Source organism: Zonotrichia albicollis, chromosome 4, assembly GCF_047830755.1.
Source record: "Zonotrichia albicollis isolate bZonAlb1 chromosome 4, bZonAlb1.hap1, whole genome shotgun sequence".
Classification (NCBI taxonomy): Eukaryota; Metazoa; Chordata; class Aves; order Passeriformes; family Passerellidae; genus Zonotrichia; species Zonotrichia albicollis.
In genome coordinates this window covers 27,017,206-27,033,310 of record NC_133822.1, presented here as the reverse complement: position 1 = coordinate 27,033,310, position 16,105 = coordinate 27,017,206, and the positions used below count along the sequence as shown (strand labels likewise).

The window sequence follows — 16,105 nt, the reverse complement described above, 5'->3', positions numbered from 1 at the left end:
GCTGCCACTGCGTTGTTGACTTCAGAAGCTCAGCTAGACCTTGAGGAAAGCTATTACTTTATAAAAGAAAGTAAGATTCTGAGGGATATGCAATAAAAGACCTTCAGAGTTGCTGAAATAAGCTTGCTGAATTAAGTGACTACTGTACACACTAATGAACCTCCAATACTTTCTGTAGGATAGAAATTGTCAAAATAATATACCCTTGCAATAAAATTAACCTGTAATTAAATAAATTCACCAAGGATAGAAAAAATATTTTATGACACAGAAGCCCCCTGCATGGACTGTTAAACAACTGTTCCTGGCTGAGAGTTTGAAGAGCACACCATCTTTTTTTCCTCATCATTATTTGGTTAACCATACCCACCGTACAGTACATTATTTTGTCACAGAAATGATTCATTACAAGAAAATATAAAAACTTTATCAAAGTGAGTGTTACTTTTCTTCCTAACACAGCAATTCAAATACAGCTGATGCAGACAAAATGGCTGATGTGATAGCAATCAACAATATTTTTTTATGTATGCTTAAAAACCTGCTTACCAAGGGGAGCCATATATTCTGAATCCCCTCACCGTCACTTCAGAGTCTTGAAGATAGATGCAGTTTGTTAGAAGAGACTGTACATTTTCATAGCTCTCTGGCTTCAGCTTAGAAACAGAGGGGAAATAGTAAAAGTCCTGCTTGATTAAGTCAGCCATGAATTCCTGGTCAAAGGTCAATTCATGATTTCCTGCTATCACAATCTTGTACTCATAGGGCAGGCTACCTAAAACAGTGAAAAACAAACAAATTACTTGTTTTATGAAAAATCTGATAAAAGCAAACAGATAGACAAAGTGTTATCGGTTCCTGTAATATGCTCACATATTTGAAACAATCGAGCCTACCCCTACTACATGTTATTGTAATTCCTGCTGATTTCAGGTAAATGACATTACTGTCTTTTTCATGGCACACTATGATTTAGCATGCTTAGCATTAATGTGTTGAAATTACTTTCAACTCATCAACCTTAAAAACCAGTCTGCAGACTTCTGCTCTACTATTTACTTCTAGTTAATTGCCATTTGTGCTGCAAGTATCATTTACTGTGACAGTGATGATAACTCTTTGACAGAAATTAGGGTTCAAAGAAGATCAGCCGTAATGCTTCATAAAATCATGTCAGCTCTCTTCTCCCAGAGCTGAGGTCTTTGTCAGCCTGTACTGACCCTCAGAACTTGGGTCAGCCAGAGGGGTCTGTGCCCTGACATTAATATCAAGCCTTCAAGCAAGGCATGGACTCAGTTTGGCTGTCAAAAATCCACATCCCACAGTGAAATCTCACTCTTTGCCTCTATCCCATGGCTTTTTTCCTGCTCCATTTTCTCAGTGACTCCCTTAGCTCTGCAGACTATAATTTAAAGTGACTCATGTTCAAGAATATTTTACAACCCGTATTTAGTGAAAAACCTTAGAACAACCTCCTGATGAAGGCAAGAATATATATGCCCACACACGTGGGCTCTTCCTGAGAGCAGCACTGAAACAGAAACTTTTCACCTGACTCTGCATTTGGTTATTCACTGGATTCTGCCCCTGAGAGCTGGCATTGCCTGTCTCAAACAGCTCAGCACAAACCTCCTAAGCACATCTGGAAGAAACAAAGAGAGAAACTGTGCAAAACTGCATTCATTAGCTTTGTTTCTGCACTGTTAATTTGCATCAGGATCAAGACGGTCAGAAGAGGAGATTGGGACCAGAAAGAAATATCTTACTGAAAATTAAACCCACCTTGCGTAACAGCAATTTTTTTGGATTTTAATTTTAGAAATGCATTGCTGATAACATAAAAATCCTTAGTGATGGCCCAAGCTTAACCTGGAGGCACGCTATTTAGAGAACACAAAAAACCAGTTAATATGCAATGGCAAAAGTTGGCATGAGTAGGACTTCAGAATAAAATGCAACAGTGTGATTCAGAGCTATGGAAACAGAAGACAGAACAGTGCTAGCCTAAGGGAGGTGACACAGGGCTGAACTTTGCCAGATGAAGACGTGGGTAATTCTGAAATACAAATTTCAGACACTTGGAACACCTGTATTAGGAAAGCTGATGGTACAGGTTCCAGTCTTTCCTATGGACCAAATACCTACATGTCATTAGAATATTTACCAAAAACTCTTTTCAGATATTCATAATTGCATGTTAAAGGTTCAAGATTCAATGGTTTACCTGAAAGGCTTCTCTGTTTAGTTTCTGAAACACTTGGCATTTAGCAGATGTGTACTCCACCTGTACAAGCTTTCTAGGTGTGTACACACACACACAAGTTAAAAATGTTATTTACATGCTGCAACATGGGGCATCTTCAGGCGTTAAAGGAATAAAGAAATCCTGTATCCCACAATGTGGTTACCAGCTCCCTTTCTGTTCTGTTCAGTAAATCTTTTTCAGCTCATCTGATCCATCCGTCTAGCAGCCAAGAACCTGTATGAGCTGGTTATAGTTGTTGCTTCCACTAATGTATTTATGTCATGTTGCTGTCTGTGGGTGTTACTTAGGCAAATTAGCAAATTACTCTAAATGTACAGTTACATTTATTATAGTGGCGGCCAGAGGCACTGCTGTAGTTACAGGTCTGTCAGCTTTTCAATTAACAACTGTGTTTTTGATGAGTATGCATCTCAGGTGTTTGTTATATTCTTTCATTCCACACCAGGCTTTGGTAAAATTATTTTCTTTTCTTTGTCTCCTTAACTACACGTTTTACCTTTCAAATCTTAATTTTTTTACTAATAGGGTACTTTCTGCTGCTTATTCATAGATTTAGCAATGTTTTGTTCAAACTTTGCTCCTTGGAATACTTTAGAATGCACTTTGCTTTATACTCCGAGGGCTCTTGAATTACAAAGTCAGACTTAGGTATAAATCTTTGAAATCTTGTTCCTGCCTAGGCACTGCTGCTGTGAAGTTATGTGTAAGGAACAGATTTCTGCACAATTTGCAGCCCTGGCTTCCTTGGCTAGGAGCAGGACATCCCCAAGGGCACATAATCTTAGAGCTGTTGTATGGCTGTGTTCCTATGCACAGTCCTAGAACACACACTTTCCATTCTTATCCCAACAGCTCTTGATCATAGATAATTCAAATGCTTCCATGTTTATCAGTTATTCCCACAGCTGCACCCAGGAAGGAGTAACTGCACTCAAAAATATTCTGCAGGGAGTCTTTGTGGCCGTGACACCCTGGCTGTGTTAATCACCACACCGAGTTTTCAGAAACCAGCTGAACAATGGAAGTGATCTTTCTACACCACGTAGCACTTGTGAGACCTCCTTTGGAGTGTGGGGTCCTATCTGGGCTATTCAGTGACACGAAAGCTACTGAGAAACTGAGGCAAGCCCATCAGAGAGCAGCCAAGGTGGTTGGGATGAGAGGAGAGACTGAGATCTGAGGCTGTTCAGACCCAGAGAAGGCGCAGGGTAGACCCTGCTGCTGGTCTGCAACCACCTGAGCCCAGGTAAATGCAAGAGCAAGTCCTTCTTAGAGATGCATGGCAAACAGCAACAGGCACAAGTGAGAACATGCTACAAGGAGAGAATTTTACCATGAGGATGGTAAAAAAGTGAAGTAGGTGCCCTGAGCAGCTGGGAAATCTCCTCCCTCAAAGGCACTGAGTTCATCAGGCGAAGGTTCTGGTCTCTAACCATGCCTGCTTTGAGGAAAAGGTTTAACTCAATGTCCTTCAGAGGTTCCTTCCATCCTCCCTGATTCTCTAGACTCTTGTCAAGCCACACTGAAAAACAAACCAGAATTTTAAAGAGCCTGCAAAGCTAAAACAAATCCAAACCTCATTTTGTGTTTTGATTGTAATGGAACAAGTCTATGGCAGACGGGCAATTTGACAAGACTAGAGAGTATGTTCCATTAACTCTGGTGTAAGTTTCTCATACTATCCATCTAGCAGATGAGTAGGACTAAATCCCCAACTGATAACCAATTAACATTTGATTCTAGCATATGGCTTTGCTGGTGGGCAGGTAGCAAACTCAGTATTAATACAGAAGCTCTGTGTATACAATGATATTAAAGAAAATTATGGCTGTCACAGGAATCCTGCACACATATCCAGGACAAAATTAATTCCCCAGAAAAAAATAAGGCAGGAAGCATGTAAGAAACAGATCTGCCCTTCAGGAGTGCCAAGAAACACATGCAAGAACATATGCTATGGGAGTCAAAGATGTAATTTCAAACAAAGAAAAAAAAGAAGAAAAGTTATGAATTTGGGGGAAGTTACATTTTTTGTCTTATCTCTTCTCTTGACCAGCCAAAACAAGGCAAGTGTTTTTGTCCAAAGTCCAGGTATCCTTCTGTTCTTGGCACCTGAGAAGATTCTGGTAAAATATGCTTCTAATCTGGCCATAAACTGCAACTAGAATTGGTTGGAAAAAATTTACCTAAATATTTTTTCTGTATTAAAATGCCACTTGGATGGAATGGGTTATATTTAGAAATTCATACAGTCTTTCTGACATTACCAAGGAAAAAAATTAAGCAAAATGTCCATTTAAAATATTTTGGGGTGAATAAAAATTTCATTTCTAGGCAAAATTTCTTTTATTTTTCCCTAAAAATAAGTGGGGTTAATAAGTGTTGGGGTTTTTAACTCTCATAATGTTTAATTTGCAAGAAACTAAAATTATTTTCCTCCATATTCAACCTATATCCACTTCATCCTATTTGGATTTGGAATGAAACCTTCACAAATCAAAATCCTATCAGAAACACACTGGCTCAGATTCAGCCCTGGGCTTCTGAGCTTTCTCTTTCAGGCCACATTCAACTTTTGCCTTCTGTCAATTTGGAATGGGGCTCCAAGCCACCATCCACCTCTGTCAGCCTCTGTCTTAATGTGGGATAAGAGATTTCTCCCATCCTTTTCCTTCTTCTTGGCTACATGACTCTTTATGGCTCCTGTCTTATTTTCCCTTTTCCATTTTGTAATCTCCCCTTATATGCAATAAAATGCTGGAGACACATTATCTTGCCCTTAATTTAGCAGTTTTAGAAAAAGATATCTTTTTTCTTAGGGAAAATATGGAACTTGCTGAAGTACAATGCTTTAGACTTCTGCCTGCTTGTCACTCTACATCTGTCTGAAACTGCCCAGCAGATTGAAAAGCCATTTACTATATAAAGACCTCAAAGGTAATTATGTTCCCTTGAATTTCCTGAAAGTGTCTAAGGTAAATAATTCCCACTCTGAAGGAGAGGTTTCAAAGGAATGAGGCAGCTTGGAACCCACAGCAGATCTATAAGACAAGATCCAAGAAGTCAAGCAGCAGTGGCTCTGCTCCCAGAACAACTCCTTACACAAAAAAATCGGCCCTAAATTTCCTCCATCAATATAATTTCTTATCATTTGAGAGTAGTTTACTATCAACAAGCTCAGGTTATCATATTTAACTTATATATAGCCAGATGTGTTATCATCTTACAGACTTTTTCACTTCATCAATGGAGTTTTTGTCAGTTTACAGCAAAGCTTCCTCAGAAAGTTTCTTAGCCTTCATTTGTTCAGGATAAGAATATGACAGCAGTTCTGGTAATATAATATGTATAGGAACATATATATTTCTTCAGCTAGGAACATCTTTGTTTATTCCTTTCATTACTGCAGATTACTAATTAAGAAAATCAACCGAACATCTAATTTTTGCATGTTTATGCACCAATTACAGAATTATTGCAGCAATTTTTTACTTCCAAACTCCAGTAGGTTCTTTTTATGGCGAACATAATTTTTACAAAATAACTTGAAGTGCTGGGGAACCATTACTTGGACTACAGGCTGCGTAATGCAGCCTGCTGAGCAACACTGTCTGTTTGCTATTTCTCTGCAGCTGAGCTTGTTCAAAGTGGAAGTCTGTGTTATTAAGGGTTCATCTTGTTCTATTATCAACCAAGTAAACCAGATCAACACTGCAAATAATCCAAGAGCAAACTCATGGTGTCCATAATCCAGGCTTCTCTTGTAACAAGTGAGGCATCTTTATCAACTCTGGACCTCCTCTGAAGCTCACAGTGGTTATCAGCTCCCAACTTTGTTGAGCTAAATGCAAACCTGGACAGGCAGATGTGTTTTGCTTCTTTCCTGGTATTTTGTACTGAGCAAAATTTTTAGTATTCATTAAAAGAAGTGACAATCACGTAAGTGCCCACTTAGTGCTTCTTCCCTCTCATTTCAACCTTTTAGAATACAGCAGTGAGTGATACAGTGGAAAGACTGCATAACTGTCTCAGATTGCTTTTTAGCATCTTTTTGACAGTTCTGTGTTTAAACACTGGTGCTGATGTCTGGGAAATTCACATTAACATACTTTTTGTATGGTGTGTAATCTGGAATAATACTGTAAATGAACACTCCCTCTGAAGTCATCTGTAACCTTCCAGCTCTATCCATTCTTGCATTGAAAAAGCCAGTAATTATACCAAACACTAAAACAGCAAACACATAAAACACTACTCAGGTTGATAAAACAGGATTCCTTAAAAATAGACGAAGGCAAATCAAACTAAAAAACACCTGATTATAATCCAACTTAGGCTCTTTGATATACTGTGCTTTATACCCACCCACACACATATAATTGGTCAAAATTACTTCTAAAGGAAAAGTGGCTTCCTTTTAGCCTGGTTTATTTAATTACCCTGCAATTATGCAGAACCAGCCCAATGCCTAAGTAGGCCATTAGAGTAGCTGCACTGAATCAAGACAAAAGGTTACATGGATCTGCAACTTCTGTTCACCTGTGGTCTGTAAGAGATGTCTAAAAAATTGCACAACTGCAATGTCTGCCTGGACTGAACCTTCCTTTGATGTGTCCCCTCAGCTTATGGCACTTGATGGCTTGAAAATCACTGACTATGTAAGACACAGTCCGTTTTCATAGCTCTGATTGGGGGTTTTTTGCTTCCTGGGATAGTTATGATCTTAAATTTTCTGAGGAGATATAATTCCTACCACATCTTTTCTGCCCCCTGAAATATTCTAGTTTTGGTTACAACTTGTATCTGGGGACCATGAAAAGGAAGGAGCTGGGAAAACTGAGTTAAAAAGTAACAATTAAAAAACGTTTTACACTTCCTACATGGATCTCTGTGCACACTGATACAGATTCCTATTCAGATCTTCAGATCCCATGGAGGTGCTTTCAGCATCTCCCACTTGTCACCTTCTGGAAGGGAAGACTACAAAGAGCCGTGTGTCATGTCAGCGTACGAGGTGCACAGCACTAATAACCATGTTTAATGTTTGTGTACAGTGCTGCACAATAGGTGTTCAAAGTGCTGTGCTGAGAATAATTAATCCTCCAACACATTCATGTAGTAGGTGGATCAAGCATAATTTTCACAATTTCACAAGGGGGAAAAATAAAGAGGCTGTCAAATCTGAAGATGACTAACTAGAATTTGGTTGCCTGTCTTCCTCAGGCTCTTTCAAATCTCTCTGCCAGAGGCAATGACAGTTCACAGATTCACATCCCAGATCTTTCTAGTTCTGTGGTTGTTCACTTCTGGGCCACACTGCCTTCCTAAAGCTACCCTTGTCTGCTAGTCTGGGATAAGACTAGGTATTTTTATTCACTTGCTCATTTGAAGGGTCAGGGATCTCGGTGTTTATGAAACCTCAGACTCAGAATCCTGGAGTTTGGGTACTTTTCAATGCATAAGTGGAAGGAGGCAAGCTCAATATTAGTACAAAGTTCAAGACATCTCCCAGAAGCTCATGGGTTTGGAAGTTGGAAATGAAGGAACAATGCTTCAGCACCTATCACCTCTACAGCTTCTCACCACTGGCACAGGAAGTCTATGTGGAAAAAAGTTCCTTTGGATCATCTTCCCAATACAGGGATGCAACTTAAATATTCCTCACAGAAGCCAGTTTAATATTCTGAAGTTCCTAGGACATCCTAACTCCCCAGAACTGGAGAAATACTGGGAGAGTGCACTGCAGTGCAATTTTCTGTGTCTGAGCCTTGGATGTATAAATGCATCAAGCCACCATACATTTAAGAACAGCAGTAAAAACCAACATTTGCTTTCAGTATGCCCAGTCCTTTAAAACTGACATCTGTTCTGAATCCCTGCACAGCTCAATCTTTTTCACTGCATTTCCAAAGCCATTCTTTTGTAAATAGATAATTAATGCTTAAATACTTCTTTCAAGGGGTTTCTACATTAACATAAAAATAGTGTAATTATCGATGGTCAAAATGGCATGACTACAGTATATAAATTCTAATTCCTTTTGCTGCTCTGAAGCTGATTTTTTTCATCTTCAACATGGTTTTAATCTGGTTTAAATGTCAGTATTGCTGAACTTAAAAATATACCTGTTAAGAGAGGAAGAAAAAGAATTACAATCATTTTGCAAAGCTGAGCAGTAAAACAAAAGTAAAGCTAAGCCTAGTGACCACAAGTTTTTCTGAAGATCTTTTTTCAAAACCTTTAAAAAGTAGATATTTATTAACAAATCTCTGATTCTGTCTACAGAATCTAATACTACAAGTTTAGATCAAATACAATCTAATTCTAGAAATAGGTAATGTTCTAGTAATGCTAATTATTACACTTGGTAGACATCTTCACTCTAAATTATTTTTTAGCCTGAAGAAAAATCTTATCCTTTGTGCTGAGTTTTCCTAGGTTAACTTCTGAAATGTATGTCAAATAATGTAATCCTTTTTTTTTGTCTGTGTTTGTGTGTGTACAACATGTAATAATATTTTCAGGAAAATACTCTGAAGAGCTAATTATTGTTTTCCATTACAACTGCAAGTCACTTTCTCTTTTTTTATTTCTAATTTACCTTGAACTTGAATCTGAAATAGAAAGTCTGTCTTAGAAATTGGAAAATCTCAAGCAAACACACTGAAACAATATATATTACACAACGTGTTAGTTTAAGTAATCTTCCTGATCCATGCACAGAAGAGAATTCTCAGAGAAAAGATGGAAGTATGTGTTGCAGCTTATACCACAGATCAGCTATTTAGTTAAATTTCCAGGAAAGTAACCCACAAGCTCAAAGTGACAGCGGGTCCTGGAGCATACACAATTTGGAAATGATATTACAGGCTTGAGCAAAGGGAATTACATGAGCAACTGAGCCAAGCAGGCAATTTTCAGTGCCAGCAATATAGGAGATAAAAAATAGAGATGGTTTTGGAGTCAGTATTTGATGAGTGTACTAAGGCAGGACATATGTCTTTGTATTTGTCCTACAACATGTTTGATTGACATGCAGGTAAGGAAGGGAATAAATAACAAAACCCAAAATAATGAAGAAGCTGCAGATTATTTTTGTCTGTTTGAAATGTTATCATTAAAATCTCCTGAACATGCTGGAAAATTAGCACACATTCAAAGTCATACCATGCATTCTTAAAAATCATCAGAAAGTTTCCCTGGATTCTTGGCCTTCTGTTCATTCCTACCATAAAACATACCTTGTACTTCATCTTATTCTGGTTCTCCAAAACTGAATTTTTAAATTTGGAAGAAAAATACAGTAAGAGAACAAACTAGATAAAAAAAGAAAAAAGTTGAGATATGGTAACAGGAGAAGGGTCTATTCAGACAAAAAGAAGGGAGGGCAATGAGCAGGTTGGCACTGTTTGTATGCTTTGTAAACTGACTATTCATCCTCTATTCCCTTAATTTCCTAAGTTACCCTGAAAAATGCCATCTCATTGTTCTGTTAAAAACAGAATAATCCACAAGACCAAAAAGGAAAAGAGAACTAGGAAATTTCATTGTGCAGGGAATAAATCTGTAGTGTTCTCAGAACATATGCAGTTCTGGTCTTACTCTTTTTATAAGGATGTGGAACAAAGAGGTACAAAGAGTGACACAGATGATCAAAGGCATTTAAGGACTTCTGAACAATATTCAGCCTGAAAAATATCTTAGGGGCAGATATGGAAAGACCCTAAAAATTTTTAAGCTGAATAAAGAATGATAAATTTCTTCTCTTGCCTCTTCCAGTATTAGGAAATACCAAATGAAACTAGTAGGTGACAGGTTCAGAATAAGCACAGTTCATCTCAACATCCCTGTTATGACAGCACAGGGATGAACTGTGCTTATTCTGGAACTCTGCTGCAAAACTGTGTCTGTGCTCAAACTTTGCACAGACCCAAAATGCAATTAAAAAACTCAGAGAAGAAAAATCTATATATTAAATTAAAAGTAATGCTGGACTGCCTATCAGAGAAGGCTGGGAAAATAAGCCCAGACAGTGATCACCAACATTTTATCTCTTCCACAGCATTAGACACCAAGCCAGCCCTAGTGAAACCTCAACTCTCTCCCTGAGAAAAGGCTTAGAGAAAAACACACATGACAGAAAGCAATTAATCACCAGAAAGAACAAACTGAAATGAACTAGAGGGCTTTAGGGGTCAGAAGTATAAAACTTGGTGACTAAAGGGCTGCCAAAACAGAGGACCTGGGTACCAGCCCCAGGCAGGGACAATTCTGGGATCATAAGCGCCGTTACCAAGCTGGTAGCGGCCTTCCTGGGAACCAGGGACAGTCAGAAAAAGAGAACAGATTTTAGGGGATGACTCATCCAGCCAATGTGCCTCTATTAGCACAACACTTGAGCATGTGCTTGATAGAACCATACGGCCCATGGAAGTTAATGATGGTAACGTAAAATAAATTTTCCATCAGACAGGCACAGGAGTTTTGTGTAAAGCGCAAAGATAAAATCTGAACTTGCTGAAGGGCGAGTTCATCTGGAAGGATGAAACAGAGAGATCAGAGTGGCACAGACCCAAGAGGGTATGGCAGAACTGAAAACTGAAAGGTGGGAATCAGTGATGCACATAGAGACTTGGAGCAAAAGCAGAAGGAGGGTTTGTATCTCGTGCTTGAGGGGAAGCTGAGATCAAGGGAAGCTGTACCAAACCTGGTGTTTATTGCAAGGCAAAAACAAAGTTGTAATCTAAGGACAGCAGGAGACATGGATTAACAAAGAAGTGGGAAAGTGAGCCTTGTACATGAAGGAATAAACAGGGAAATCTGGCAGCAGCAAGGAAGAATGTCACTGGAGGAAAAGTTGGTGCCAGAATCTGTCAGTTACTTTCTCAAGAAACCAGTAAAATATTAAGGAAAAAGGAGAAGGTTGGATTAGCTGCAAAATTATGGAAGGTACTGGAAGCAGCTATCTAGAAAAATCAAAGCTGTTGGAGACTAACGCCTTCACAAAAAAAATGGACAATCAGCAAAATCTTCTGAAATTCCTTCTCAATGGGGATGCTTTTAACCATTCTGCCATTTACTGCAGGTTTTGTGAACACTCAGTATATTCAAGAGTTGATAAACTGGTTGATAAACAACCAAACAAAAACTTTATTAAAAATTTAAGTTAAATCTTTATTTTAAATTGCCAAGAAACTGAACAAAAACCTTTTAACTTGCTAACTTCCTGTATCTCAAATCTTTTGCTCTTGCAAAAATATAACTCCAACCACCAAGATCACCTTTTCCCAAGCGCACGCTACCATGAAATTGGAAGCATGCCTGAAAAGTCAGAAAATTAAGCCCTTTTTTTTTGGAATAAAAATGATGAAGAGAACATCACAGAAATGCCTTGGGAAATCTTCCTACCATTCTGAGAGGATTTCAGCTTACAGACATCTTCAGAACACAGTACAGCTGTGACCAGCAGGGAGGCAGATGGAGAACTGGAGACAAAAACTCCAATTGCAGCAAGCAATGAGCACAGCCCCATCCTTGCTCACCAGCAATATCCCAAAGCACTTCTCTTCCCACACCAGCAGATAAATAAAATCAGGATTATTTAGAAGGGGTAACCATATGGTTTGAATAATTTGTAAATGCTATTTTCAGCACGTTACTATAATACATGGTAAAGACCTACAAAATAGGGTCAAAACTTGCTGTTTTATAACCAACCTGTTCCATTTGGGTGCAGAGACAGAGTTGATGGCTCTATATCAATTATTCCATTTGCTGTTTCTACCTTCACAGTCACAGAAAAAAACAATTGTTCCATGCGGGGCATATTATTGGGTTCCTGAGCTCAAATAAATATTTATCAGCCTTGCTAATAATTATTTGCTAGTAAATATTTGTTTAAATTGTGAAGTCCTGACTTTCCTTTTTAAATTCCATTTCAGCTTACATGCATCTGTCTGCTTTGTGCCTTCCTAGAGGATTGCTGCAATATGTAGCAAAAAAAAAAAAAAAAAGGAAAAAAATGCAAAAATATCAACTACAAGAAAGAAAATTAACACAAAAACTTGAAATCTGTTTAAACTGTGTGCTTTCTCTCTCCAACTCCTTCATTCCCTCTCACCTTTTTTTAATTAATGAAGTCCTAAAATCCAGAAGCCACTTTTATTCTAAATTAAGGTATCTAAAATGCTGCAAGAACAGCACTGATGAGGGTTTTTGTCTGGATACAGTGCATGCTTTCCAATTTTAATTTTTTTTTTTTTACCATATACAAAACATTGCAGAAGCACATGTAAATCATCACTCTCTTGCCCAGTGGAACAGAATTTCAGTTAGCAATGCCAAAAGTTGCCTACAGAAGGCATCTACATCTGGTCTGCTACATCCAAGGCAGCAACCACAGGCACACAGGGTTTGCTTTGTTCAGAATTCATCTCTGTGGCGCAGCTGAGCCTCAGATATAAAAAAAATCCTCAAACCTATGAGCCCTCTGGGGTTAAACAGAAAAATGTTTTCAGTCACAACAACTTTTTAGGGGAGGCAGCAAAGCTGTAACAATGTATTCAAGAGGTTTTATGCAAATCATTAAAGCCTCCTGACTTCAATTGTTGCTAACACCAAGAAGTTGCTTAATGTACACTTGAGAGTGTGAAGGCAGAACAGATGAATAGTCTCACAAATCCTATTTGCTCAGTTGGAAAAATGCAAAAATATTTGTTGAATCTAAGGAAAAAAACTCTGATTTCCGCTCACTGCCATTCAAATTTAAAAGTCAAATTAATATTCATGATTTCTGAGTGTGTGATGGTTTTTAACTGGGAGGCAGAAGGGGCAGATACAATCAGTAAACAAATTTACTGTCGAATCCACACAGAATTCAATACCTACCTAGCCACTCGTTGAATTTTTTTACTTCACTAGGAAGCCCCAGCTCAGTAAAATCACCAGCATGTATTAGCACATCTCCATATGGCATTTGGATGGGATCAGTTCTTGAGTGAGTATCAGAAATACAGACAAATCGTGTATATCCTGGAGGCTTCGGAGCGTCATGGGGCACCGGATCAACCCTGCAGGAAACGCATCATAACAAGGTTATAAAGTATTTACCTACTCCTTAGTGTCTGCTTTGCAATTCTGACACTACTTTTTTACCTTTACAAAAGAGTACACAGATTTCTAAATCTGCCTGATGGAAGGATTTGTTAAAACAAACCTAACACTAATGGGAGGTGTAAAAATTCTTGATGTTCACATCACAACATTTGCAGTATTTGTTGGGTAGATAGATTAATTTAAAGAGATTAAGGAAAAGAGATTGGACTCTAGCAGTAACTCTGACACAAATACAAATAAATAAAAGATATTGCCATTTTCAAAGGAAAAGTACTATCCCATTTCATTGTTTAAATATAATTACACTGTACACAGGAAAAAGATTTATTTTAGATACATAAATATATTTAGATGCTTTTTTTTTCCTAATTATAACTTCTTTTCTGCGAGTTACTCAATTTGAGCAAATTTAATTAACACATTTTGGAGATATGTTTCAGTGTGTTAATGCAAAGCAACATTAAAACTCTCCTAACAGCTGTAAATGTATGTTAAAGCCTGACTATTGTCAGGACAAAGTGACGACTTTCTGAGCTTAATTACACTAAATGAAATCAGATGCTGTGAGGGGTGAGGCAGCATTGTTCAGAACCCAATCTCTACATTCAAAACTGAAGAAACTAGAAGATCTGACCCAGTTTGATGAGACTCACTTATATTTTACAAGAGGAAATCAGAGAACACCCCTCTGCCATAGAAGGAATACTTGTTTTCAAATCAATCTTTTTAACCTCAATCCATATTTTGTTTGAATACATGGAAGCAAATCTATCTATATGCAGCTATACTGTATCTGCTACTCCAGTTAGGGAATTCTGGTGGAAAAAATCAAAAAGCAAGAGATGCAAGAGTTATATTAATGTCACTAGAAACCAGAGAGATATACAGAAATGTTACGAACTATTTTACTTTTACAACATTTCTTTTGAAAGGGCAAATAAAATTAGTTTTGCTCCCTGTTGCAGTATACAGTACATATTTCTATCCCTTGCTGGTTGTGCTTTAATTCAGGAGCTTACTTTTACATAAACAAACTCAGGGGAAAAAATTACAGAGATATTTTCTTTTAATAATACTACTTCTGTTTGCTAGGTAAATTTTCAAAAAGCATTTTAGAGCTTAAAAGGTGTAAGATAATAATCTTTAATCACTCAGCCTTTTCCCTGTGTCAAAAAATCTATGAAATTCATAAGCAGATAAACTGAGGTGGCTTTGACAACTTCCCAGGATAAGTGATAGGGTGAGGAACAAATCTAAAACCTTGTTAAATACAGAAAAAGTTCTTAGCATTTTCTACAATGTAACTAGAAAACCAGAGTATGAACCAATTATTTTGTATCTTTGCCACATAGGAAGAAGAAATATTGGGGTTTTTATAGCAAAACTGGAGGAGCAGCCTTTTTGTACAAACACCTTAAGGCTGTCTTTCTGAAGTTCAGGTTTTAAGCAGAAAGTAGTTGAATATGAGCTGAGGGGTAAACCCAGCTGTGATCAAATCCTACCTGATGAACTACATGCCAGGGGCATAAGTAAGCAGAGATGCAGTGGGAACTCCAAAATTTGGGTGGCAAAAAGTGCGGTGCTTGGACTCCAAGCAGCTGGAAACACCTTGTGTAGGGCACGTGGGGAAGGGCAGATGAAGGAAAGAGCTGAGATGTTAAAAATGCCTCTGTTTTGGAGGAGGAGAGAGCTTCACAGGGCCGGCTCCAGGGGAGGCAGCAGGAGTGCAGAGGAATGTGGGTGGTGAATGGTGGGGCTCTGACTGGGAGGTGAGGATTTGCCCTCAGGTGGGAGCTGGGTGAAGGATAGTGCAGTCAGTTCACAAAATGAACCAGAAAAGTTGGATAAAAATGATGAGGGGCTGACCTTGGCTATCACTGTAGCTGTTCAAGCTAAAAGGATTAAACACCAGCGCAGTAAACTGAATTATTGCTCTCCCTGCCCAACACTTCACAAAGCGAGTTACAGATGGCATTACTGAGCCAGCTTTAAATCATGGATACTGCCTTGGCAAACAGAAGGATATGGACTGGTCTAAAACACCACTCTTTGTCTTTTCATGCTAGGGTAGCCTTTAAAGCAGGTACAGCTTCTCCTTCAGAAATCTTTTAAAGCTCAGCACAGCAGTGAGCCGGGTGCTAGGAAGCACTGTATGTTTCACATAGGAAGCTGTGTGGAAAGAACAGCAGACTTACCATGGCAACCCCATGCAGCATATAATGCACATGCTTTGGATGGAGATGGGGAAGGTGTGGACAGAATTTTCCTGGTTGCTGAGGTATGTGTAACTTTTAAATTCTCTGCAACAGGCCAGAGAATTTTCGTGGGGAAAAGGCATCAATATAGAAAAAAACCACCCAAATAAATGAGATGCAGATTTCTCATGTTGAAGTGATATGCATGCACTGAGACCATATATAGGTAAAAGCATATGTCAAGTTTCACAAACTCATCTAAGTTGTATTACTGGAAATAATTTCTGAAGGCTCAATCCCCATATTCTTGTGTAACGCATTCCCACAGCAGCTGTCACACCAACACCCAATGCACAGCTTGCAGCATGAGCAGAGGAATACAGATCTGCTGATTATTTTTGTGCAAATGCTTTTGTTTTTCTTTAGATCAGAAGGAAAACTTGCAGAGAAACTGAAAAGTGAAGTTGAAACATCTCAGAGCAAAAACACTTCTAGAGGTTAGTTTATACACTAGATTTCAGTACTTCAG

At 38.3% G+C, this 16,105-nt stretch overlaps 1 protein-coding gene across 3 annotated transcripts in view; it reads right to left on the bottom strand.

Annotated features, from left to right (window-relative positions):
* Window positions 1-16,105, bottom strand: part of MPPED1 (metallophosphoesterase domain containing 1) — a 59,690-nt gene that overhangs the window by 27,700 nt on the left and 15,885 nt on the right. For 2 of the 3 annotated variants that reach the window (XM_074539231.1, XM_074539233.1), the window contains exons 3-5: window positions 13,154-13,335; window positions 3,600-3,788; window positions 550-775 (exon numbers count right to left, since the gene is read on the bottom strand). In XM_074539231.1, coding sequence (XP_074395332.1) covers window positions 550-775; window positions 3,600-3,788; window positions 13,154-13,335 — 597 coding nt within the window. The remainder of the gene's footprint in view (window positions 1-549; window positions 776-3,599; window positions 3,789-13,153; window positions 13,336-16,105) is intronic. The other variant, XM_074539234.1, reaches the window with a different exon arrangement.